The sequence below is a fragment of the Littorina saxatilis genome, linkage group LG14, assembly GCF_037325665.1.
Source record: "Littorina saxatilis isolate snail1 linkage group LG14, US_GU_Lsax_2.0, whole genome shotgun sequence".
Classification (NCBI taxonomy): domain Eukaryota; kingdom Metazoa; phylum Mollusca; class Gastropoda; order Littorinimorpha; family Littorinidae; genus Littorina; species Littorina saxatilis.
In genome coordinates, this window is record NC_090258.1 from 40954260 (window position 1) to 40981382 (window position 27123).

At 43.1% G+C, this 27123-nt stretch overlaps 2 protein-coding genes across 2 annotated transcripts in view; both read left to right on the forward strand.

The window, feature by feature from the left end:
• The window catches only part of LOC138946781 (uncharacterized), a 36343-nt gene extending 28871 nt beyond the window's left edge, over window positions 1–7472 (forward strand). The window contains exons 7-10 of the mRNA XM_070318183.1: window positions 3317–3525; window positions 4108–4375; window positions 6434–7127; window positions 7463–7472. Coding sequence (XP_070174284.1) covers window positions 3317–3525; window positions 4108–4375; window positions 6434–7127; window positions 7463–7472 — 1181 coding nt within the window. The remainder of the gene's footprint in view (window positions 1–3316; window positions 3526–4107; window positions 4376–6433; window positions 7128–7462) is intronic.
• On the forward strand, window positions 7234–24107 carry LOC138947779 (uncharacterized). Its single transcript, XM_070319343.1, has 4 exons — window positions 7234–8973; window positions 21612–21752; window positions 22161–22220; window positions 23267–24107. The coding sequence occupies exons 1-4, from the start codon at window positions 7750–7752 to the stop codon at window positions 23531–23533; spliced, it is 1692 nt and encodes a 563-aa protein (XP_070175444.1). The 5' UTR covers window positions 7234–7749; the 3' UTR covers window positions 23534–24107.
• The last annotated feature ends 3016 nt before the right edge of the window (window positions 24108–27123 follow it).

The window sequence follows — 27123 nt, forward strand, 5'->3', positions numbered from 1 at the left end:
AAAATTTTCCACGATTGTGTCCGGGGTCTACCTGAATATGCCCACCAAATTTGAAGCAGATCCATCGAGAACTTTGGCCGTGAATCGTGAACACACAGACAGACAGACAGACACACACAAGCCGTATATATAGATATAGATGTGGACACTGCAGAGAACGGTTTGAATATTTGAGAGATGCATATGCACACGCTAAAAGTGTTCATGAAGAGAAAGACTTCAAGATTTACAAGCCATACCTATGTCATGAAACAAGAAAAAAGAAATATCGCGAACTTGACTATAAAACCAAACCCACAGATGACGCCAGTTCTTTATATTTTGATATTTTTACACACAGAGATAGAAAGAGAGAGACAGAGAGAAAGAGAGAGTGAAAGAGACCGGAGAGTGAGAGAGAGAGAGAGAGAGAGAGAGAGAGAGAGAGAGAGAGAGAGAGAGAGAGAGAGAGAGAGAGAGAGAGAGAGAGAGAGAGAGAGAGAGAGAGAGAGAGAGAGAGAGAGAGAGAGAGAGAGAGAGAGAGAGAGAGAGAGAGAGAGAGAGCGCGCGCAGAGATCCCCAAAGAGACACCGGTTCAATACGGAGATTTAAGAAACGAAACGTTGGGACGTTTCGTTTTGAAGTTGTGGTAAACGTCATTATTTCGGGGGTCTCTCGCTGGAAAGGTGAAGGTCAACTGAAACGGAACGTGGAACGTCAAAACGCAGTCACGTTTTCCACCCCCAAAAAACGAACAATATTTCGTCAACTTTTGTGAGTATTTTTGCACACTAACAGTTTTATTTGTTGGCCATTTTATGCATTGCTAGATTCATCAACCCTTTCACAGTCTTTCAGCGCTGAGAATGTGTTCATTGGAGGTAGACAACTGTTGTGAACTGAAATATTTTGAAGGGTGCTGATCCTGGTACATTTATCCAACTTCATGGTGAGAAAGCAAATGGCGAAGCAGAAGTAGGTCATCGCATCGAATTTTTATTCTGGCTTCGTATGTGATCAGGTGCATGAATTGAAAAATGTGAAGCTCTTGTGCGTGCAATGCGAGTATGTCAATCCTTTATTGACTCGTGGAGTTGAAATTATGCCATGCCCAGTCAGCGGATCATATCCTGCCATGCCCGGCCTTTCATTCCGAAACGAAACGTGAATACATCTAAATCTTGTCTGCGGCCTATGCCGTCTCGTTACACGTTCCGTTTCGCGGGGTGACTCATTCACCAAACGAAACGAGCTGCAAAACGAAACGTGCTGTTTCTTAAATCTCGCTAATGACGTGAGGTGTCACTGACGTCAAAATGTTTCTCTAAACTCGGCAAGACTGAACATGCCTCGAGTCGAAGTCAGGACGGCGTTCGTGGGTTACCTGCCAGCTTTGCTGTTTTAAAGTAAAATAACTGCATTTGCTGAGTAGCAAACTCTGATATACAATCAGAAAACACATATTATAGTGACAATCAAAAACTGCCCCCAACCGGAACAATTTGCAAGGAAAAATCCCATCCGGAACAATTTGCTGTTCATTTTTGTACCAACAGGAACTAAAGTATTTGTGGCTGTAACTTACCATTTTATCACCAGATCTACCTCAGAGAATGTGAACATCAATTTCAAGCCACGACTTATCTCCTGCAATAGTTACACTGACAAGGTGAGGCTTAGTTTGTCTGTTTCACAGCTTTGCGTATAACCAGAACGTCTACATTTCCTACCGGAACGTCTTCACTGAAGAAACGTTCCAAACCGGAACATGGTCTCAATCAAATAATCAAATCACAAGCCAGTCTAAACCTCGCTGATTGCTTGTGTTGCAATGAAAACATATTTTCAGCATTGGTCTCACGCCACATGGCAATCTCTGTGGTCTACACAACTTGATTCACGACAAAAACAACAACACGTGTCAAAAACAGGCACTTTCGTCACATAAAGCGAGCTTGTTGACAATCTAGACCCCCAAACAACATTTCTATAACTTGTAAATGTAGTCTAGCCATCCTGTGACACGATGCGCCAGATATTGTGAGAAGGGTCTGACTGACCAACCTACCTTCGCGCGCGATCAAGCGCAAGTGACAAAATAGCGACTATCTACAACCGGAACACGTCGCTCCATACGAGAATGGTGCGGAACAGTTCCCCACCCGTGGTACCAGCTAGACCAGCATTTGGAAGTCAACTGATATGACTCGATCGACTCTGTCATACGTAGCAGACCACACTGAAATACGACTGCATCGGTTCAGTAAATGAATGATTTCCAAATTATTATTTCAAGGCAACAACAATCGGAATCGAAAACGTGTAGGGTTCAGAACGTTCTTACCATATATAAGACTTATTACCAGCCTTCCTCATGCGTGCAGACTCAATGCAACGTGACGAGCATTTTTTTTGTTTTTGAAATGAGACTGCAGTGGTTCGATTGCCCTAGCCTAGCAGACGACATAAACCCCGCTCAGCAAATTAACAAGTTGGTCAAATGTGAACGAAAAAAACGATGGGGATATAATACGTGTAGAGTTCAGAGCATTCTTACCGTTCATATTTAGTACCAGACTCCCCGATGAGTGAAGATACAACACGAGAAACATACCATTATTATGAAAATGTGCTAACCGTCGACCCGTCATGGGAGTCAATTCAAGGGGCACCATTCTGCACAGTCAATCCGTCGAAGCTCGACTGGAGGTTTCGAATCGCAAATAACCAATAGCACAGTCCTTTCTCCGAGTTCAAATGAGGTCTCTATGAAAGATCATCACTTTTTAGCTTAACGCCACACTGGATTTTACCAACAGAAATCAAAACAAGAGTTTGCGTGCGACAAAAGCACGACACACTTGAGACAGTCCACACAAAAGTAGATCAGTCTTACACGACCTGACCACACAGTTCTGCCTATCCAAATGCGCGTAGCAAAATGTGCGTTTTGAATCATCTTTTTTCTCTGGCGCTACTGACAATATCGTGATTGAAACAATCCCAGTGCACTAAGGGATTTATAGAGCAAATCTCGAAAATAATCATTAAACTCAGCGCTATGCGCTTCGTTCAATAATGAATTTTCTCGATTTGCTCTATAGGCCTAAATCCCTTCTAGTGCACTGGGATGTCTCAATAACTTAAACAATAGCAAGAACTTTAACAATAACAAGAACAAGCACATTAACAATAACAAGAACATTAACAAGAACATTAACAAGAACAAGAACAAGAACATTAACAATAACAACACTTTATTGTCCATTTAAAATGATAAATTGAAATGGAAAATGTTCTTTAGTTGTGAATGTTTCTCTTGCTGTTTCTGGGCCAGCCGTTGTAACAGAGGTGGTGCCCTCGGAGCGTGGACCGTTCTGCCAGACGCACTCCATTCTGACGGAGGGGGAAGGGTTCGGGGATGTTGCCATCACCGAACTGTGCCAGCGCACCGTCACCGTCACCTCACGCTCAAATATGCAGCTCCTTATCCTTTCCAAGGAAGACTACATCAGCATCTTCTTGCCGGAGCGGTTCACCGACTGGGTTAGACATGCTGTTCCTTAATATGCTTACTGGTTCGGGTGTCTTAGGCTGTGTGTGTGTGTGTGTGTGTTTCTGTGTGCGTGTGTGTGTGTGTGTGTGTGTGTGAGAGAGAGAAAGAGAGAGTGTTTGTGTGTGTGTGTGTGTGTGGGAGAGAGAGAGTGTGTGTGTGTGTGTGTGTGTATGTGTGTGTGTGTGTGTGTTTGTGTGTATGTGTGTGTGTGTGTGTGTGTGTGGGTGGGTGTGGGTGTGTGTATGTGTGTGTGTGTGTGTGTGTGTGTGTGTGTGTGTGAGAGAGAGAAAGAGAGAGAGAGAGTGTGTGTGTGTGTGTGTGTGTGGGAGAGAGAGAGAGAGAGTGTGTGTGTGTGTGTGTGTGTGTGTGTATGTGTGTGTGTGTGTATGTGTGTGTGTGTGTGTGTGTGTGTGCGCGTGTGTGTGTGTGTGTGTCTGTCTGTCTGTGTCTCTGTGTGTGTGTGTGTGTGTTTCTGTGTGCGTGTGTATATGCGTGCGCGTGTATTTTATCAAGGTTTTTGCAAATGGAGAAAGATAACATGCCCACCTCTGTTTAGCCGTGATTTGTCGTAGATCCCTGACTACATCAAGTACCTGGCTAAGTGCAGCTGGATGAAGGGTTTCCCGGTCGAGAAGCTACTCAACAACCCCCAAAAGTGTTCCGCTCGTTACTTCCGTTGTCGACAACTCATTGTGGCAGACAGCACCGATGAAGACTACTTGTACGTCATCCACAGCGGAAGGTGCCAGGTGCTGATGCTGATTGACTTCGAGGAGACAAGCTGGAGAGATCTGGAGCCCCTATGGAAGGAACAACTCAACCAGTCCAACAAATATCTAGGTATGATGTGGAGCCAGTCTCGTTGGGGAGCGGGATGTAAAAGATGTGAAATATGTCAAAGATGTCAACTTCTCACGTGGCCAGCTTGATGACGACGGTGTAAATCTCTTCTCTGTTGCTGCCGTGGCCCTGCAGCATGAGTAGGGCCCAGGGGCCAGTTTCATACGCCAGAAACACAGTCGATCAACTGCGCGGTTGAACGAGTGAAATACAGTAATCCATTAGAATCGGGTTTCACGAAGGAGATAGCAGTCGGCCAACCGTACGTCTTTGAACAGGAAGTCGCCCGATTGCAGTGTTGCTGTCCCCCAGCACCGTGGTCGGACAACCGCGGTATTCCGACAGAACATTTAATTATCCGTACATTCTGTAGCAGAATGCTCACACTATGTCTTGATTCTGAAGCATACGTAGTGATCTTTTTTCGAAATGTTTCCAATGGACGCAGTAATCTGGAAGACAAATCAGGGTTATGTCTTGAAGACGTCACATTATGGCGTAAGAGGGTTCGACGTCACGCGAAGGAATTACAATACTTCTCGGTTATTGTTATTCAGAGCGGGTCGAGAAATATTTTTCTTTAAAAGCATTTTCAGGTGCGAATGAGTAAGCGGGAGTATCTTCTGAATCTGGCCCCATTTAGGTCACCTACGCTAACAAGATGGCGCCAGAATATTAATAACAAAGTCCACACCCGAAATCAGACTTAAATGGTCGTAATAACGCACAATATATTGTTTTCTGTTGTTTGCAACCGGATGACGCCATCGCTCATGGGCAGGCAACTTCACCAGAGTGAAGCCTCTTTTGTTTTCGTTAGTTGCATGTCCGTTCGTACGACATGAAGCAGGCGCCTCACGGCATCTGTGATAAATGATTCATTATTGCGATCGCTTAGGTTTTTAGGTACGTAAACTAATCACAGAAGTGCAGGATTGACTTTGCTCTCTTGCGTCTGCTTTCGCTGATCACGTTGATCAATCGGGCATGTAACTAATGACAACAACAAAAAGGGCTTCACTCTGGTGAAGGGTTCACGGGAGTTGCCTGCCCCATGATGGCGTCATCCGGTTACAAACAACAGAACAAAATAAAGAGTGCGTTATTACGACCATTCTAGTCTGATTTTGGGTGTGGACTTTGTTATTATTATTCTCTTCAAGGCTCTCCGTCTACAAAATCGAGCCAACATGCGTACGTTCAACCGCTGTAAATTTCCTTCTGTAATATGACTATCCGATGACGTCCCAAATCCTTCGTTGCTTTAGCTAACTCTGATTGGAAGCTTGCGCCATCTTGTTTAGCGTAGGTTCCTAAATGAATCTGGCCCAAGCTGTGTGTTCCGCATTTAGGAACCTACACTAAACAAGATGGGGCGAGCTTCCAATCAAGTTAGCTTAGGCCACGAAGATTCGATGACGTCATCCAATAGTCATATTACAGAAGGAAATGTACAGCGGGGTCTAGTCTTGTTTATTATTATTCTCTGCAAGCCTCTCCGTCTATAAAATCGGGCCAAAATGCGCTACGTTCACCCGCTGTACATTACCTTCTGTAATATGACTATGGGATGACGTCATCGAATCTTCGTTGCCTAAGCTAACTTGATTGGAAGCTCGCGCCATCTTGTTTAGCGTAGGTCCCTAAATGTGTGTTCAGCGGAGAAGTCGAAAACTATAGCCTTTATTTTTTTACACACCTCTTGCAGGCATCAAACCCGGTCCGCCAGCGTTAAATGCACACAATCTAACCGGAGAGAGATTTTAGTTTATACAACTCATTTTTTCAGATCTGATTTTGTTGTCTTATAATTGTGCAGTGGCAAGATTATCACTATATCAGTGTGCCTATTATTGTTACTTTCTAATATAGTACGGAGACACGCAGAGCTTCCTTTTTGCGAAAAAGTAAATGATAAAACAAAATTCTCGGAGTTGGGGAGGGGGGGTGGGGGTGTGTGTGGGGGGGGGTGGTTTTGGAGATTCTACTTCAATGTGAATGTCGGTGTGTGTCTGCGTTGGCGTCTGTGTCTGTCTTTGTGTATGTACTCTGTTGCAGATGTGTTCCAAGCGCAGGACAAACCGGTGTCGGCATCGGACGTGAGAGAACAAAGCTTCGTCCGATCGTCCACTTGGAGGAAACGCACGATACTGCCGAGTACAACACAGAAGACCTTATGGGAGCAACAAGAACAGTATCAAGTGCCATCAGTGCTGAATAGAGCGATCACCAGCGCACCAGCTTCGAGGAAAAACTCAGAGGATAGAGAGCACCAGCAGCGAAGATTCAGCGAGGTTAATTCAGTGCCGAATAGAGCGATTAAAAGCGCACCAGCGTCAAGGAAAAACACAAAGAAAAGTGAGCACCAGCAGCGAAGAGTCAGCGAGGTTAATCAAGTGCCACCAGTGCTGAATAGAGCGATTAAAAGCGCACTAGCGTCGAGCAAAAACACAGAGAAAAGTGAGCAACAGCAGCGAAAATTCAGCGAGGTTAATCAAGTGCCATCAGTGCTGAATAGAGCGATTAAAAGCGCACCAGCGTCAAGGAAAAACACAGAGGAAAGAGAGCACCAGCGGCGAATATTCACGGAGGGGTCCGTCTCGTTCAGAAAGGACACCACACAGAAGACCATACGGGATGGACAAGAACAGAATCTAGTGCCATCAGTGCTGAATAGAGCGATTAAAAGCGCACTAGCGTCGAGGAAAAACGCAGAGGAAAGAGAGCACCAGCGGCGAATATTCACGGAGGGGTCCGTCTCGTTCAGAAAGGACACCACACAGAAGACCATACGGGATGGACAAGAACAGAATCTAGTGCCATCAGTGCCGAATAGAGCGATCACCAGCGCACCAGCGTCAAGGAAAAACACAGAGGAAAGAGAGCACCAGCGGCGAATATTCACGGAGGGGTCCGTCTCGTTCAGAAAGGACACCACACAGAAGACCATACGGGATGGACAAGAACAGAATCTAGTGCCATCAGTGCTGAATAGAGCGATTAAAAGCGCACTAGCGTCGAGCAAAAACACAGAGAAAAGTGAGCAACAGCAGCGAAAATTCAGCGAGGTTAATCAAGTGCCATCAGTGCTGAATAGAGCGATTAAAAGCGCACCGGCGTCGAGGAAAAACACAGGGAAAAGAGACCTCCAGCAGCGAAGAGTCACGGAGGGATTCGTCTCGTTCAGCGAGGACAGCCTGTCCGCCCACGTGGCGTCTTCACAGAGCAAGTCGTTTCAAGACAGCAGAGAAGCAAACCAGGCACCAAAAGCAGCATTACGCACGAAGAGTACACACACCCGACCTGTGTCATCGGAGCAAAACGAGGACAGCCCGCAATCAACGTCTCCCACGAAAAAAGACCCATCGTTCCGAATGACCAGGACGGCAACTTCGCCTTCGAGGAAGAAAACGACAGGCGCTTTATTGCCGGACTTTGTCAAAGATCTCATAGCCTTGAAAAACCTGCGTCCCATCCGCAGGTCTTTCTTAGACGATCCAATAGAATCGATGGCCGAGGCGGACCTTGATTTGACGGTAAAGAGGCTGATCAAGGAGATGGTGAGCTTTGCCGACGACACGGACACGTTTATCAGAGAGCAGCGGCGCTACGAGAGGAACTCCTCTCTACACAGCGAAGTCCCTGTCATCGTAGTGGACGAAAACGGGGATGTCGTTCCTGGAGGCAATAGCAATTATAACAGTAACAGCGAGAACTATCACATCAACACCAAAGGCAATACCAACAAGGAGAATAGTTGTAACAGCAAGGACAGTAAGAGCAAGTACAGAAACAGTAAGTACTGTGATAGTTACAGCAAGGACAGTAACAGCAAGGACGGTGCACGCACAAACGCCAGCGCAAAAGGGCATGCAGGCAGTGCCAGCAACACCAACAAATGGGACCAAGCCGGTGGCAGCAATGTCAGAAAGGGGCATGCAGCCAGAGACAGCAAGAACAACACAGGGCGTGGAGGCATCAAGAAGACTAACAGTACACGGGATGCAGACAGTAGCGCCAGCGCGAAGTGGCGTGCAGGCAGTAGCTTCAACAGCAAGGGGGACGAAGGCAATAAGATTACTAGCACCAAAGGAGATGCAGGTACAACCACCAACAAGAAAGGCAAAGTAGGCAGAAACGCAAACAACAAGCGAGATTCAAGCACTGACAAAAAAGAGTACGCATACAGTATCAACAACAGTAACAAACAGAAAGCAGGCAGTGTCAAGGGACACGCAAGCAGCGACAGTCGCAAGGGCGACGAAGGCACTAACAGCAAAGGGCATGCAGAAAAAAACAGCAACTCCACAGGAGATGCAGGCGATAGTAGGAAGAAGGCAAAAAAACCTGTAGGAACCAACAGCAAAAGCAAATCAGTGAAGATCCAACCAGAAACCAGACAGTCAGTGAGTCTTGCGAACAGACACCAAACAGACAGCCCAGACAGCTCCGCTGACGAGGTTTTCTTTAGCCCCGACGTCTCAGGATCATCTGGATCTTCTGGTACGAGATCTCCTTGCGATTCTGAGACGGTGACCATATCTGATCTCCGAAGACGACCTCGACGACTCTTTCGACCACCCGAAAAAAAAGAAGAGGTATTCTGGTGAATGTTTTAGGTAAAAATGCATGTGCCACTTTGTAAGCGGGCGCGCGCGCGCGTGTGTGTATGTGTGTGTGTGTGTGTGTGTGTGTGTGTGTGTGTGTGTGTGTGTGTGTCTCTCTCTCTCTCTTTCTCTGTCTGTCTGTCTATCTGTCTGTAAGTGTGTCTGTAAGTTTGTCTGTAAGTTTGTCTGTCTGTCTGTCTGTCTGTATGTCCGCCCGTCCGTCCGTCCGTCTGTCTGTCTGTATGTGTATGTCTTCATGTACACTCTTCAAAAAAAAGTTAAGGATAACTTTTTTACAAGCACGCCACACAAAACAGACAAGACCGAATTCTTTTCTTTTTTTTTAAATTATATAATTGAACAACCAAGGAGTAATGACAAACAAAGCAAAGGTCGAACGCGGCAGCGACAATTTAGCTAGAGTGTGTCAAACGTGACAACCCTCGAGAATGGAATTCACAACAATGTGAATCAGTGTCAATAACGTGTGTGCCCTCCGTTGTGTGCCAGGCATTCAACACATCGTTGGCGCATGGAGTGGATCAGGTTGCATATGAATGCTCTGGGAACTCCATTCCACTCCTGCTGGAGCCATTGCAGCAGTTGACCCAGATTGGCAGGAGGAGGGTGATGTTGCTGTACCCGACGGCAAAGCTCGTCCCACATGTGCTCTATGGGGTTCAGGTCCGGGCTGTTGGCTGGCCACAGCATCCTGTTGACCCTGGCCTGCTGGATGAAGGTGTTTACAGCTGCAGATGGATGGGGAGGTGCGTTGTCATCCTGAATTATCGCACGAGGGCCGATCGCTTGGAGGGCTGGAACGACCAGGGGTTCCAGGATCTCATTCTGGTAGCGGACACCGGTCAAGTTGCCCACTACATGGTACAGAGGTGTCCTTAGACGTGTGCTGATCCCTCCCCAGACCATCACAGAGCCTCCGCCAAAACGCTGTCGTTCCAGAACAGCGCCTTCTGCGAAGCGCTCTCCGCGACGCCTCCACACTCGGATGCGACCATCAGCAGGTTCCAAGCAAAAGCGGGACTCATCTGTAAACAACACATGAGCCCACTGCTGACGTTGCCACCTCACATGTTGAGTGCACCAGGCTCGGCGAGCTGCTCGGTGATTAGCAGTCAGGGTTGTTCCTCGGACTGGACGCCTTGCACGCAAGCCAAAGTTGTGTAAGCGGTTTCGGATCGTCTGACCACTAACAACAGTGTTGGTGGTAGCTTGTAGGCGTTGCCTAATGTTGTTTGCCGTAGCCATTCTTTGTTGCATGGCCTGCCTCTGAATGAAGCAATCCTCTCTTTGTGTGGTGACTCTGGGCCGACCAGAACGTTGTCGCTCCTGCACTCTTCCAGTTGCGTGGAATCTCTGTTTTAGTCTGATGACAGAGGGAGCCACTGCAAGCCTCTGGGCCACTTGCTTGGCAGCAACACCGTCTTGTAGCCATCCTATTGCCCTTCCTCTATCCAAATCGCTCAGTTTTCTTCGTGGGGGCATGTTGCTACTGTGCATAATTGTGTCAGCGTGTCAACCTTTAAACACAAGCTGGTGAGCGATGTTCATAGCCAGGACCCTGTTAGCACGTGCATCACAACCTTTTGCCCTGGCATGCGTTCCGCAAATTTCATGGGGCTATAAAAAACACCCTTTTCTTCCAAAATGCAGAAGCTTTTGAGAAGTCCCACAAAGGGAAATAACTCTGCCTGCCAAAACTCAATTTGGGAAAGAAAATGAGTAATCATTATGATTCTTGTTAAAACAAAAAAACCTAAAAACTTCTAAAATAATTTGGTGGATGTTGAGAATGTCAGGCTAGTGATGGTGGTGGGAAATAGGTTGGTTTGAATGATATGTGAAATATTCTTAGGGTTGAATGGATTGATGCAGGTCACATAACTAAGGATCAAGGATGTGTCAATCAGTCGGACGTGAAAGTTCTCTTGAACATTATTTTATAAGCTCGAACAGCTTCTTTTTACATTTAGTCAAGTTTTGACTAAATGTTTTAACATAGAGGGGGAATCGAGACGAGGGTCGTGGTGTATGTGTGTTTGTGTGTGTGTGTCTGTGTGTGTGTGTGTGTGGATGTATGTGTAGAGCGATTCAGAGAAAACTACTGGACCGATCTTCAAGAAACTTTACATGAGAGTTCCTAAGTATGATATCCCCGAATGTTTTGTTCCTTTTATTGATGACTGTCTTTGATGACGTCATATGTAAGAGTTGAGGCTGCACTGTCACGCCATCATTTTTCAATCAAATGGATTGAAATTTTGGCCAAGCAATCTTCGACGAAGGCCGGACTTTGGTATTGCATTTCAGCTTGGTGGCTTAAAAATTAATTAATGAGTTTGGTCATTAAAAATCTGAAAATTGTAATTAAAATAATATTTTTATAAAACGATCCAAACATAATTTAATCATATTCTTTATCATTTTCTGATTCCAAAAACATATAAATATGTCATATTTGGATTAGAAACCACCTCTGAAAATTAAATATATGAAAATTATGTAAAAAATAAATGTCCGGAATCGATTTGAAAACAATTTCATCTTATTCCTTAATTGTCGGTTCCTGATACCCAAAACATATAGGTATGATATATTTGAATTAAAAACAAGCTCAGAAAGTTAAAAAGAACAGAGATACAGAAAAGCGTGCTATCCTGCTCAGCGCAACCTCTACCGCGCTATTCTGGCTATTCAATTTCACTGCCTTTGCCACGAGCGGTGGACTGACGATGCTACATGTACGAGTATACGGTCTTGGTGAAAAAAATGCAGTGCGTTCAGTTTCATTCTGTAAGTACGACAGCTTGATTAAATGTTGTGTTTTCGCCTTACGCAACTTGGTTTTTTTTAGGGGGGGGGGGGAGGGGGGGGGAGGGGGGGGGAGGGGGGGGGAGGGGGGGGGGGGGCGACGGGATCATAGGTAGTGGAATCCTCTTTTTACATTTAGTCAAGTTTTGACTAAATGTTTTAACATAGAGGGGGAAATCGAAACGAGGGTCGTGGTGTATGTGTGTGTCAAGTCAAGTCAAGTCAAGTTTTATTATTCCAATAAAACCCCGTGAGGGTACATGGAAAATTAAAAAACACAGTAAAAACACATTTCATTCAACACCAAATAAAAGGAACTAAAACAAAAAGAAATCAGACTATGTACAGAAAAGGGAGTTGAGGGGTGAGGGAGAGCAAAAACAATACAAGAAACAATTCAACAATAATAATAAATAATAATAATAATAATAATAATAATTGTCAGTAAGTACTGGTGTCACATGACTGATGTGAACCAGTTGATTGGCTAATGGCGATGCGCTAAAACTGTTAGCGCACTCTTGGAGTGCGCTAACTTTTCCACAGAGCGTATTCTTACGCCCCGCTTTACCTAAGCAAGACTGTGCTCTCATCCTCAGAATTAATTACTGACATGTAGCTTATATTCTCCACAATACCAAATGACCATAAATTCCCTGCTTCTCAATTAAAGCAGAAGTGGGTTTTTTTCTGACAGATTGCATGTGCCTGTGCCACAGTGCGGCTGCCACTGATCTACAAATAGAAGCCGCTGTGTTTCATCTAATTCTCGCCGACTTGCATAGATTCTTCTCATCGTGTTAGTGGCATGTAGCTTTTCATCCACATTACCAAATGATGAGTTAATATAAAATTCCCACCCGCTAGCAGAAAACACAAGTGTTATTCCGATAACGTACCAGCTAGACCAGTTTGGAAGACTGACTCGATCGACTCTGTGAGTCTGTCATACGTAGCCGCACTGACTACACTGAAATACGACTGCATCAGTTCAGTAAATGAATGGTTTCCGAATTATTATTTCAAGGCAAGAACAATCGTAATCGAAAACGTGTAGGGTTCAGAACGTTCTTACCATTATAAGACTTATTACCAGCGTGCCTCGTGCGTGCAGACTCAGTCAGTGCAGACTGCATGCAGTGGTTTGATGCCCTAGCAGACGACATAAACCCCGCTCAGCAAATTAACATGTTGGGCAAATGTGAACGAAAAAACGATGGGGATATAATACGTGTAGGGTTCAGAGCATTCTTACCGTTCATATTTAGTATCAGACTCCCCGATGAGTGAAGATACAACACGAGAAATATGCCACATTTGTTTTGAAAATGTGCGAACCGTCGAGTCCCGCGGCTTCGAGTCAATCAGTTCAAGGGGAGTCACTCCGCACAGTCAATCCATCGACGCTCGACTGGAGGTTTCGAATCGCAAATAATGAACAGCACAGCCCTTTCTCCGAGTTCAAATGAGGTCTCTCTGAAAGATCATCACTGTTCAGATTAACGCTACACTGGAATTTACCAACAGAAATTAAAATGCGTGTGACGAAAGCACGACACACTTGAGACACCCCACACAAAAGTAGATCTTTACTGTACACGACCTGACCACACAGTTATGCCTATTCAAATGCGCATTGCAAAATGTGCGTTTGGAATCTTCTTTTTTCTATGGCGGTACTGACAATATCGTTATTGAAACAATCCCAGTGCACTAAGGGATTTATAGAGCAAATCTCGAAAATAATTATTGAACTCAGCGCTATGCGCTTCGTTCAATAATGAATTTTCTCGATTTGCTCTATAAATCCCTTGGTGCACTGGGATGTCTCAATAACTTAAATAATAATAATAATAATAATAATAATAATAATAAAACACTACAAGTGCAAAGTGATTACATACATTTCTTTACTATGGGAAATGGGGGGAAGGGGGAGGGGGGGGTGGAGGGTGAGTTAACATCAGGACAAAAATACTATTACAAACAACACAAAACAGATATCGGAGTATAAAGCTAAAAGAGAATTAAATTTTACTCGCTTCTCAAACAGTCCATGACAAGTGTCATGAACTTTGCGAGTTTTAGCAATAAACTCTTTTTTGTAGTGGAAAAAAGCTCTTTGAATTTAACTGAATTGGGGCGGGCATAATAATAGCACCGTAACAACTGTTTTCTATATCCTGAAACTGGCTATGTACGCCGATGATATAACTGTTTTACTTCAAGATAAAAACGACATGGAAACGGTTTTGGAAATCATTGATGATTTCTCCAATATATCTCGCTTAAAATTAAATAAAAGTAAAACGGAAGCAATGTGGTTGGGATCGCGTAAAAACTGTCAAGAGAAATATTGCGATATTAAATGGAATACCCAGGTTAAAATCATGGGAATTATTTTTAAAAATGACATCCCGGCCTCTGAAATTATGGAAAATTGGTCCAAAAGACTTGAAAAAGTTGAACAAATCATTTGCAGATGGTCAAGAAGGAATTTAAGTATAAGCGGCAAATTGTGTATTATTAAGTCCTTCTTAGTTTCACAATTTGTTTACGCTATGCAGGCGCTTCTTGCCCCTGTTAAAGTTCTCGATAAGCTGAATACTATTTTGTTCAGATTTCTCTGGAAAAGGAAGTATTCAAATACAAAAGCATTTGAAAACGTTAAACAAAATGTATTGCGTAATGTGGTGGAAGAAGGTGGTATTAACATGATAAACGTCCACGATATGCAGACTTCTTTTTTACTCACATGGGCAGCAAAACTTCAACAACGAAAATATGAACCGTGGACAACGATTCCATTAAGTCTTTATCAGGTATTGGGAAGAAATTTACTTTGTTTTAAAGCCACAACACCACTAAAACTGTTTCAAGGTATTGAATGCATTCGATCAAACTTTTGGAAAGAAGTTCTCTTAAAATGGATCCATAATAAAGCATTGATTTATGAGAGAGAAGATCGCTTTGGTGATCAATGTTTATGGAACAATATAAATGTGATGTATAAAAATAAAAGCTTATATTTTAAAAAATGGATAGAAGCACACTTAGATACGGTGAAAGATATTTGGGATAACGGAGATATGATTCCTTTTAACCAGCTGTGCACAAAGATAGGATACAGTCCCTCTAGATTTTTTGAGTACGGCGCAATGAAGACCGCTGTGCGAGCGCTTGCACTTCGCAAAAACACAGCCAGCCCGCGAGCAGGCGAACACAATAATGACCTTGACACGCGGAACCCTGTGATCACTAACCCTTCCGCGAGAAAGTTTCGCATACTGATAGTCCAGTCTAAAGCGAGCGAGCCTTGCGCTGTTACATTTTGGTTACATAAATATCAGGTTAAACTAGATCACAATTATTGGCTGTTAGCAAGCGAATGTACAAAAGAAGAAAGATTGAGATTGTTACAATGGAAAATTTTACATAATATTTATCCCACGAATATATTATTAAATAAAATGAAAATTAGAGAAACAAAATTATGTACATTTTGTAAACACATTGATTATGTTGAACACTTTTTTTGGCAGTGTGAGAAGTTGACGTGCTTTTGGGAAAATGGTGTCCATTATATTTTTAGAAATACAGGATTAAATGTGCACCTCTCAGAACAAGATATCTTGTTTGGTTATCAACCTAATAATATATGCCAAAATAATAAGGTAATTAATCACATTATTTTGATTGCAAAAATGTGTATTAGTAAATATAAGTATGGTGATAGATACGATTTGAATAGTATATTGGAAAATGAAATGTACATTAGAAGATTGTGAGTACTGTATAAGTCGAGACGAGGTGAAGTTTGTTCATGGAACGTTTGATAATTTGAAGAAAAAAAAAGAAAAAAAAAAGTATACATTATAAATGATACCACCACCATCATTACCCACCCTCACCCCCCGCCTCTCTCTCTCTCTCTCTCTCTCTCTCTCTCTCTCTCTCTCTTTCTTCCTCTCTCTCATTCTCTCTCTCTCTCTCTCTCTCTCTCTCTCTCTCTCTCTCTCTCTCTCTCTCTCTATCTCTCTCGTCTGTCTGTTATGTCTTAATGTTGTATATATATATTTATACTTGCCATTTATGATACATGTTGAAGGATGAATGATGATACATTGTAGACGGATGCATGTTACTGATTAAAAGCCCCACAATGATGTGCTTGGCAAATACAAAAAACAAAAAACAAAACAAAAAAAAAAAAAAACTGTTTTCTATAATTGGTAAAAAAAGGACATACAAAAATATAATGGAACTCGTCCCCAAGGTCACCTGATGAACATTTGTGACAGATTCTGTCTTGTCTGGGAACACCAAGAGTCCTACCTTTTTGTATAGGCAATTTATGATTCAGTGTTCTAAATTTTAAAACAGCGTTTGTGCGTGCGTGCGTGCGTGCGTGTGTGTAGAGCGATTCAGACCAAACTACTGGACCGATCTTTATGAAATTTTCCATGAGAGTTTCTGGGATTGATATCCCCGAACGTTTTTTCGTTTTTTTTGATAAATGTCTTTGATGACGTCATATCCGGTTTTTCGTGAAAGTTGAGGCGGCACTGTCACGCTCTCATTTTTCAACCAAATTGGTTGAAATTTTCGTCAAGTAGTCTTCGACGAAGCCCGGACTTCGGTATTGCATTTCAGCTTGGTGGCTTAAAAATTAATTAATGACTTTGGTCATTAAAAATCGGAAAATTGTAAAAAAAATATTGTTTTTATAAAACGATTCAAATTTACGATCATCTTATTCTCCATCATTTTCTGATTCCAAAAACATATAAATATTTTATATTTAGATTAAAAACAAGCTCTGAAAATTAAAAATATAAAAATTATTATCAAAATTCAATTGTCCAAATCAATTTAAAAACACTTTCATCTTATTCCTTGTCGGTTCCTGATTCCAAAAACATATAGATATGATATGTTTGGATTACAAACACGCTCAGGAAGTTAAAACGAAGAGAGGTACAGAAAAGCGTGCTAACCTTCTCAGCGCAACTACTAACGATGAGATATTTCAACACGTGCTCTCAGCAGATTTTGGTTTTTGTGTTCATTTCACCATTATAAGTAACTCTTCCTTATCTTCTCATCTTCTCCAGGTTTTCAGCGTTTACCTCCCTTCCTTCGTATGGTGCACTATAGTATGAGTGGGGCGTCTTCGGATATTCCCGGCGTTCTGTTAGTATTTTTAGAAGGTCACCGCAGTTTCCAGAACGTAAATTGGACCCGTAAATTATCCTCACTGTATCCTCACCAATTTGGTTGAAAAATGAGGGCGTGACAATGCCGCCTCAACTTTCACGAAAAGCCGGATATGACGTCATCAAAGATATTTATCAAAAAAATGAAAAAAACGTATGGGGATATCATACCCAGGAACTTTCATGTCAAATTTCATAAAGATCGGTCCAGTAGTTGGGTCTGAATCGCTCTACACGCACGCACGCACACACACACACACACACACACACATACACCACGACCCTCGTCTCGATTCCCCCCTTGATGTTAAAACATTTAGTCATAACTTGACTAAATGTAAAAAACGAAAAGAAGGTGAGAAAACACCACCAAAAAAAAAAAGTAAACACACATACACATCTAACCAGAAGAATGCGTTAAGTATAATAATCGGTAGCTCAGTTGGTAGAGCACTGGACTTGTGATCGGAAGGTCGCAGGTTCGAATTCGGGCCGGGACGGACACGGGTCAACTTTATGTGCAGACCCAGAGACGGAAGCCATGTCCCACCCCCGTGTCATCACAATGGCACGTAAAAGACCTTGGTCATTCTGCCATAAGTGCAGGTGGCTGAATACACCTAAACACGCAGACACCTGGGTAGCGCGACTCCGTTGCTGCTAGCTTTCCACTGGGAGGAAGCGACCCGAATTTCCCAGCGATGGGACAATAAAGTAATGAAAATGAAATGAAATGAAAAATTAAACAAATCAAGAACAAATATTTGGGGACAAGTATTCAGACCGGGGGAGGGGAGGCTTAAGGGGGGGGAGGTGGAATAGAGAGAGAGAGAGAGAGAGAGAGAGAGAGAGAGAGAGAGAATCTGTGTTTGTCTAATTATTTCCAAACCGGCCAGTACGTCTGATGAATTCCTGAACAGTTTTAAATATATTAATATTTTCAAAATGACTTTCGTTCACATCCCCTTCTAATAAAGTAACAATATTAATAAAACGATTGTGAAGCGTATAAATGGTATCCTGGCGATCTTGCAAATAAGTTGGGCATTCAAAAAAATAGTGGTCAACTGTTTCTGCACCAGTGCCGCATTCACATTCACTATCCTTACTTAAATGACGGATAACTAAATGATGTTTCAAATCACTAATCGTTAATCTCAGCTTACAATGTAAAATGTTTAGGTCTCGAGTCTCTCCGTAAAAGTGTGCTGGGGGAACAACATCGTCCCTGGCAAGAAAACGTTTTGAATAACTCAGTGAGTCACTTTGTTGGACATATTCTGTTGGTGTGTTCCAAAAGTATGTTGCAGATGGAACAAAGGATGATCGATACAGTTCCGTTTTAAATGGTGGCATCTTGTGATTTAGAGGTCGTCGTCTGTGATATGGCTTTGACTCAGATACCAAAGGCGTGAGTCTTAAATTGAAATAATGGGGTGTTTTGTTATTAATCATTTTATGAAACAAAATTTGTGCCTTCGGCGCCTTTCTTTCAACGAGGTAAATCCAGATTCAGCATACAGTTTTGAGTGGCTAGTGCCTTGCACAGCACCAATTATTGTTCTAATAGCGTCCAAATGTAAAATTTCAAGTTCTTCTGCTATGGCATTAGTGCAATTATCCCATAGTGTATCAGCATAATCGAACAAAGGCATTATGAAGGTCTTATAATTAATAAATAATTTTCAGACTTTTCCGACTAATCCTATGTCACAATCCGATGTGAGGATTTTTACGTGTCCGGCTCTTTCAAGATTTAATCTCGAATTTTGTTAATGTTGTCTAGGGTATGATTATTTGGCGGCTGTTCGCTTTTATAGTTAGTGATATGCGTGGTTCCTTTTACCTTAATTGAACGATAGACAGACTCAAATGTATCGACAGAAAGAATAAATACTGGAAGCAACTGGACGAACACAACTACAATGAGTGAGAAACGGCTTTAATTTTGGTTACTCATCTTCATGCATCGACGTACTCGGCGCTACAGGTCAAGGATCAGGTGTTTAGAGTTTGATCTTGCCGAACGTGCGGCTGTAAAGCTCTCGGGGTGTTTATACACGACGTCGGTGATGAATATGATGTCTTTAACGTCTTGACGATGAGATCAACGGTGGTGATGATGTCCTAGGTGTCTTGATGATGTGGCGAACGATGTTGATGATGCCCTTGATGTCTTGACGATGTAGTGAACGACGAGGATGATGGCCTTGGGGTCTTGACGATGAGGTGAACGGTGATATCTGTTCTTTATCACGGTCCCATCTCTCTCTACCATTGGCGTTCAATCCGCCTCCAGCGTGCGTCTACACGAGCATCTAACCAGCATATAAACCAGCATCTAAACCTGTCGATCAAAGTGAAAACAACATGTTATCATCAGCTTTATGAGCCTAACATCTATCTAATCATTCTGACCGTTACTTACAACCAATGGAATTTTGGATTTCGTCCAACTGCTTCGCCTTTGAAACACACAAAACAGATGAACGTAGGGACGAAAATGTGCCGCTCTACTTCTGAAATGAAGAACGATATTATTACTTCCCTTTTTCCTACTTTAGCAGTTTCTTACCTGCATAATTCAGGTTTGTGATAAAAACATAACTCCCGAAACAAATGCTTGAGTGTTCTCCAAAATGGAACGAGAATCAACTGATCTTGGTGAATGGACTCAAAGTAAACCTCTACGCTACGAATATAGGCCTTCGCACGTGTCTCAAAACAATTCAATAAACCAATTATTCCATACATATTTTAACGCGAAGTACAAAAGACAAACATCGCAAGTCTTTATTGATAGAAATCATCGTATGAATTCGTAAATCTAATAATCTTTCATACGGTGTAGGCGTAGATATCTGTCATAACCATTTCCAACCTCGTGTTTCTCTCTGTGTCATTCTTTCTTTTTGACGTCACGCTTTTGACGTCATCTCTCTTTACGGCGTTCCGCCTCGAAAGGAAATGACTTAATAGAAATAAAATCCAATGTTACTATAATGCGTAACAGCCTATATTTGAACGATCTCAAACACGCAACTAGAGGTCTGCATGTCGCAATACTTATATAAACATATTTTTTTAACTGAGTGTAAACATATTATCATCATTAAAGGATGACATAGTCCTATTTAATTACTTCCAGGGCTTTTCCCATCGTTGCGGGGATGTATAAATTAAGCTTCCTGCAAAGTTTTAGGTTTGAAGTCCTTACCAATTACGAGACATAATTAATTCTTTATTGCATTGTTTAGCAACAGTTCTCCAGGACTTGGGCTATTTATAGACCGTTGACGTCACGAACGTTTGAGACTGTTCTGTTTACATTCGACACTATCAACACCACTTTGCAATACTGAAATAATTGTTTCTGTGTTCGAAAGCTACAGCCAATCGTTATTATATTCCAGTTAGGTACAGTTTTATAACATTATTGGCACATGTAATAAACAATATGAATTAATTCATGAACGCTACGAATATGGCAGCCTTTAAGGCGACGATGAAAACACCTATATCTTAATCTTGACTGATTTTCACAGTCAATTCATGACTGTTGGATGTAGGTCACTTAGTAAATGTAATTACAACAAGAGGCGAAGCCATCAAGGCTCACGTAAGAAATCGACAAACAGTAACAAAAACTCAATCACCCCATCACACATACACACACACACACACACACACACACACACACACACACACACACACACACACACACACACACACACACACACACACACACAGAAAGAGCATAGGTGAAACTGTGCAAGAAAGCGAGACACTAGATCTAGATCTGTCTGTCTGCATGTAGCCGACTTACAGGGACACGACTGCCAACAGAGTCTCGGCCCGCTCAAAATAATAATGACGGAGACTTTCAGTACTTCCTTCGCGTGACGTCTAACCCTCTTACGTCATAATGTGACGTCAATGTAATGTGACGTCTTCAAATGTTAGAGTTTCTACCACAGACATACACACGCACAAACACACACACACACACGCACACACACACGCACGCACAGACAGACAAAGTTACGATCGCATAGGCTACACTTACGTGAGCCAAAAATTAGTTAAAATTGCTTGACGGACATAGCACTGGTAGCCATAAAACCCCTTTTTATAATGGTCGCCTTATAGGCATATGAAGTTTCAATGACACACTGGAATTAATGCTTTAATTTGGGTTCGAAATTTGTTGCAAAAATTGTTTGTCCACGTTTAGTTCTCACATCCAAGCTTGGTAAGGCGTCCGCCCCGTGATCGGGAGGTCGTGGGTTCGAACCCCGGCCGGGTCATACCTAAGACTTTAAAATTGGCAATCTAGTGGCTGCTCCGCCTGGCGTCTGGCATTATGGGGTTAGTGCTAGGACTGGTTGGTCCGGTGTCAGAATAATGTGACTGGGTGAGACATGAAGCCTGTGCTGCGACTTCTGTCTTGTGTGTGGCGCACGTTATATGTCAAAGCAGCACCGCCCTGATATGGCCCTTCGTGGTCGGCTGGGCGTTAAGCAAACAAACAAACAAACAAACAAACACACATTCAAGCTGACTTTGGTATGATTATGTGTGGAGATTTCAAGCTGGGCCAAACGGAGATTGTACAGAGTACCGCTGCAGTGCCGACCCCGCAAGCGCTGTAGAAGCGCCACTGGCAAGAAGGACCTCCAAAAAATCTTCGTGGAAATGGAAATGCTGGGACCTGGGGATGTTTTTGTAAGTCACGGCTACTCTGGTACCTTTCTTGGTGACTTGATTATGATAATATCAAGATCAGTAGAAGATCGAGATCACTTTTGTGAATGATCGATACACACGCGAGCACGTGAGACACACAAAATGATAGATTCAGACCCAGGCACGCACGTGTGCTCACACACTTGCACACTGTGGTTGTGTCCTTGCGGACACTCTGGGCATTCATGCATTACAAGTTTCTTGCAGTGTTTATGCCATTACATAATTTGATGAGATTTCTTTGCTGCTCAGCGCACATGGTTTTAACGTCCACTTTGTTAATGTTCTTGAAAGTCACTGAAATACAGATGCTCTGTGCAAACTGTTTTTACATCCATTGCGTATGTTAAACTTGGATACTAACTTGAAGACACGTGTATGTTGCAGGGATTTGATCAGCTCAACTTGCCGTTGTGCATAAGAAAGAAGACACACAAAGTCAGTTTGGTAAGTTCACATCCTACTGAGACAATAAACGATCTGTTTTTGCTGAAAGTGTACATAATGTAATAATGACGATTTTAGCTATTGTTGTAAATGGTAATTGGGTTTATGTGAAGGTAACCAAGAGTTTCAGATCTTAGAACATCAAACCTATAATAGTTGTGTCGACTGACATGCCGATTGATTGATTCTTCATAAAAACATTATAACATTCACACAATCTGTTTCTTGTGAAATGAAGGACTGAGTTACTACATTGGAAGTGGACAATCAGCTCATTATGTGTAGTTTATATCCGTTCCGATGTGATCAATTAGCGGTTCTTAGCGCTGTTCACCATATTGCCAAAACTTAAAAAGTATGTGCCTTTCACGCCTGTCTTTTTATGGGAGCACAGGAGCAGATTAGATCGCGAATGGTTTTCCATGCAGATTAACACAAAAACGTGTTTACCACTTCGACCTCTGCATCTTCAAATTTTACTTTTCCTCATTCATCTGAAATTGCAATATCCCAGAACGGAAATGTCAATATCTTTCTGCCTTTCACACTGATCTTTCCAGATGAGCACACGAGCAGGTGGTTTTGTTTTTTTCTTTCTCTCCTTCGTGTTAGTCATTACAATGCCAGAACGAACTGAACAGTTCATGAGAAACGACACCGTCTTAAGCAAATCAAACCAGTTCACCCTCTCTTCCAAATTGAAATCTCTGTTGTCAAAAGCGAAACCAAGTTCGCCAAGAATTCATAATGCAAATACTGGCTTAACGTAAAATTCTATCACTTCCCCTGCATGAGGAATATTTCAGTGAGAAGTAATTTTTAAGAAAAAAAGGTCATATTTAGACTACAAACATCGTGGGGCCGTGCGGACCCATGTTTCTCAAAAAAGGAAATGAGAAGCATGGGTCCGCACGGCCCCACGATGACTTCCGTGTGTAGTCGATAACCCGGATGGGCGAAGGTTAAGGTCACCGCCAGGCTGTGCATGTATCGGTATAGTCGTTTACCATGAAGTCATTTTTCTCTTTTGGCGGTCCTCTTTCCAGGTAAGCGAGGGGGCGGAGGTGATCATGATCCACAAGCAGTTCTTCGTGCAGCACGCCAACATTTGGGTTCAGCACGCCGTCCAGGGTCTGACCAACCCTTACGTCTCCCCCGAGAAGGTGCAGTACGCGCGTCGCATGCATGAGGCCTGGGAGAAGTACAAGGAGAAAATCAAAGAGGACTACAAGTATTCCGGAGTCGTCTACTTCCAGCCCGGGCCCACGTTGGACCCACTCGCTTCCGTGGGTATGAGACCTGATACGAGGTGATGGTGGTGTGGAGGAAGAGCTCTGCCTGAGATCTGTGGCTCCAGGAAACTGTGTGTTGCCTCCATGTTCAATTTGACCCAGGTAATGATGGTAAACACATGGATACGAAAGGGACAAGGAAAGATGTGTGTTTCCTCGATTAGCAATTTGACCCAGGTAATGATGGTAAACACATGGATACGAAAGAGACAAGAAAAGATGTTTCTTTGCTGTGCAATTTGACCCAGGTGATGGGGTGGTGAACATGAGATACGAAAGAGACCAAATAATGATGAGTGTTTCCTTGGCGTGCAATTTGACCCAGGTAATGATGGTAAACACATGAGATGCGAAAGAGACCAGATAAAGATGTGTGTGTACTTGCTGTGCAATTTGACCCAGGTAATGATGGTAAACACATGAGATGCGAAAGAGACCAGATAAAGATGTGTGTGTACTTGCTGTGCAGTCAGACCCAGGCGATGGTTGTGAACACATGAGGTCCGAAAGAGACAATAGAAAGAGTTATTTTGCCTTGCTGTTATGCTTTGCCCTTTGACTGTTTAAAGTAACGTCCCTGGCACCAGATGATGATGACGAGTGTTCGTTCATGGGCGTTATGAGCTGATCTGCGCAGAGCATGGTGGTGGAGGTTGCCCTCACCAGCAGTTCATCGGCGTGACACTTGGCTACTTATTAGAATGGGCTGAGTCATGGTGTGACTTCGGGGTGCCTGCTAGAAAACAAAACTGGAACGTATTATCTTCTGCTCGTATCTGTAGCCTGCATCGACTAAGAGATTCAACGCGAAGGGTATGGGTCTGTTTGTAGACCGAGTCTCAAGCGCAGTGCTGTATATATTTATCCGCCGGATATTGCTTCCCAACGTCAGTCAGTCGCACAGGTGTTAATTCTTGATCTGTGTTTACTTTCCTCCGACGGCTTTCTGTTCTTGACAACTGAAGCACGATTGTGGTAAAAGTTCCGTTGGCTCTCAAGCTTCATGTTGTATTTTGATAAACGGCCTTTTAACACGCTACTGGCTCTTTGTTTTCTTGTGCTTGACAGTTCATACGGCTAAAATGTTTGAAGTAAGTCGATATAACGCACAGAAATATTCAAAATCATAGCGTGGCCGAGTTGAACTTATTCTTTTCAAATTTACCTAAGATAGACGTCAGTGCGATAGTTATTCTTTAGCCTTACCTTATTTGGTGTTTAACGTCGTTTTCAACAACGAAGGTTATATCGCGACGGTTATTCTTTAGCATGGCATGTGTATTTGTATTGATTTTATAATCTTGTTGAAATATTGATTTGATAATATACTTATTGACACATAAAATATTCAAAATCATATTGCACGCGAGTTGAACCGTCTCTTTTACCTAGAAATACAAGTATTGCAATGGCTATGTGTGTATTTATATTGATGTAAACCCTTGTTGAAATGTTGGTTAAAGGCAATATATATATATATATACGACTTGTGTTTGTGTCTGTGTCTGTGTGTTTGTGTATCTGTGTATTTGTGTGTTTGTGTATTTGTGTATTCGCCATGCACGGCCAAAGTTCTCGATGGATCTGCTTCAAATTTGGTGGGCATATTCAGGTAGACCCGGGACACGACACAACCTGGTCGATATTTCAACACGTGCTCTCAGCGCGCAGCGCGGAACCGATTTTGGTTCCACCTCAGCTATTTTGGTTCCACCTCAGCTACCCGGGCCCCCATACCGACACACCAAAGCCAAAGTTCTCGGTGGATCTTTTTCAAATTTGGACACCGTATTCAGCTACACCCCGGACACAATATCATCGATGAGATATTTCAACACGTGCTCTCAGCGCGCAGCGCTGAATCGATTTTGGTTTTTGTGTTCATTTCACCATTATAAGTAACTCTTCCTTATCTTCTCATATTCTCCAGGTTTTCAGCGTTTACCTCCCTTCCTTCGTATGGTGCACTTTTGTGTGAGTGGAGCGTCTTCGGATATTCCCGGCGTTCTGTTACTGTTACTATTTTTAGAAGGTCAACGCAGTGTCCAGAACGTAAATTGGACCCGTAAATTATCCTCACTGTAAAAGTGCAAAGGTCGAATCAATTTATAGCCACGCGAAAAATACACTGTCATCTATCTCTCTATAGATACGGCTTCTCTGTGGGTTTTTTTTATGTGTGTGTGTGTGTGTGTGTCTCTATGTGAGCAACACCTGTGCATTGTTCAGTTCTGTTTGTGATGTGGTCTGGCGGCTTTTGTGTAATTTTATGTACTGGCCTTCCTTTGAGAAGCCATAACTTGCTCAGTCCTGTTTGAGTGGAGTTCGCCTCCAAAGGTGATTAACACGGTTACATTCGTCGACAAGGATGGGACTCGATATGGTCAGGAATGGCATTATGGCCACTGAATCATTTTCGTGCTGTTCCCATTCCACGAATCTGGGAGGGACCTAAGCTTGGCGGGTCCATTGTTCGGACCCGGCGAAGCCGGCGTACGGCTCTAAGTACTTCTTCCCGGCGAAGCCGGCTACCCGGCGAAGCGGGTATTCATTCTAGTATATATCGCCGGGAAGAAGTACTTAGTGCCGTACGCCGAACTATGGACCCGCCAAGCTTAGGTCCCTCCCAGATTCGTGGAATGGGAACAGCACGAAAATGATTCAGTGGCCATAATGCCATTCCTGACCATATCGAGTCCCATCCTTGTCGACGAATGTAACCGTGTTAATCACCTTTGGAGGCGAACTCCACTCAAACAGGACTGAGCAAGTTATGGCTTCTCAAAGGAAGGCCAGTACATAAAATTACACAAAAGCCGCCAGACCACATCACAAACAGAACTGAAGAATGCACAGGTGTTGCTTACATAGAGACACACACACTCACACACACACACACACACACAAACACAGAGAAGCCGTATCTATAGAGAGATAGATGACAGTGTATTTTTCGCGTGGCTATAAATTGATTCGACCTTTGCACTTTTACAGTGAGGATAATTTACGGGTCCAATTTACGTTCTGTACACTGCGTTGACCTTCTAAAAATAGGTAACAGTAACAGAACGCCGGGAATATCCGAAGACGCTCAGCGCAGTGGACAGCGCAGTGTAGTAACTTACAACTGAACGGGAAAGCCACACGAAGGAAGGGAGATAAACGCCAAACACTGGAGAAGATAAGGAAGAGTTACTTATAATGGTGAAATGAACACAAAAACGAAAATGAGTTCAGCGCTGCGCGCTGAGAGCACGTGTTGAAATATCTCATCGATGATATTGTGTCCGGGGTGTAGCTGAATACGGTGTCCAAATTTGAAAAAGATCCACCGAGAACTTTGGCGTTGTGATGTGGTGTAGCGGCTATGGTGTGTCGGTATGGGGGCCCGGGTAAGCTGAGGTGGAACCAAAATAGCTGAGGTGGAACCAAAATCGGTTCCGCGCTGCGCGCTGAGAGCACGTGTTGAAATATCGACCAGGTTGTGTCGTGTCCCGGGTCTACTTGAATATGCCCACCAAATTTGAAGCAGATCCATCGAGAACTTTGGCCGTGCATCGCGCACAGACACACAGACAGATACACAGACACACAGACACTAGTCGTATATA

Bases quoted from the DNA above. Each gene is read 5' to 3' on its own strand.
- LOC138947779 (XM_070319343.1), top strand. From the start codon at position 7,750: ATGACCAGGACGGCAACTTCGCCTTCGAGGAAGAAAACGACAGGCGCT. The intron at 8,974-21,611 runs GTATTCTGGTGA...TTATGTGTGGAG, and splicing joins CACCCGAAAAAAAAGAAGAG to ATTTCAAGCTGGGCCAAACG. The intron at 21,753-22,160 runs GTAAGTCACGGC...TGTATGTTGCAG, and splicing joins TGGGACCTGGGGATGTTTTT to GGATTTGATCAGCTCAACTT.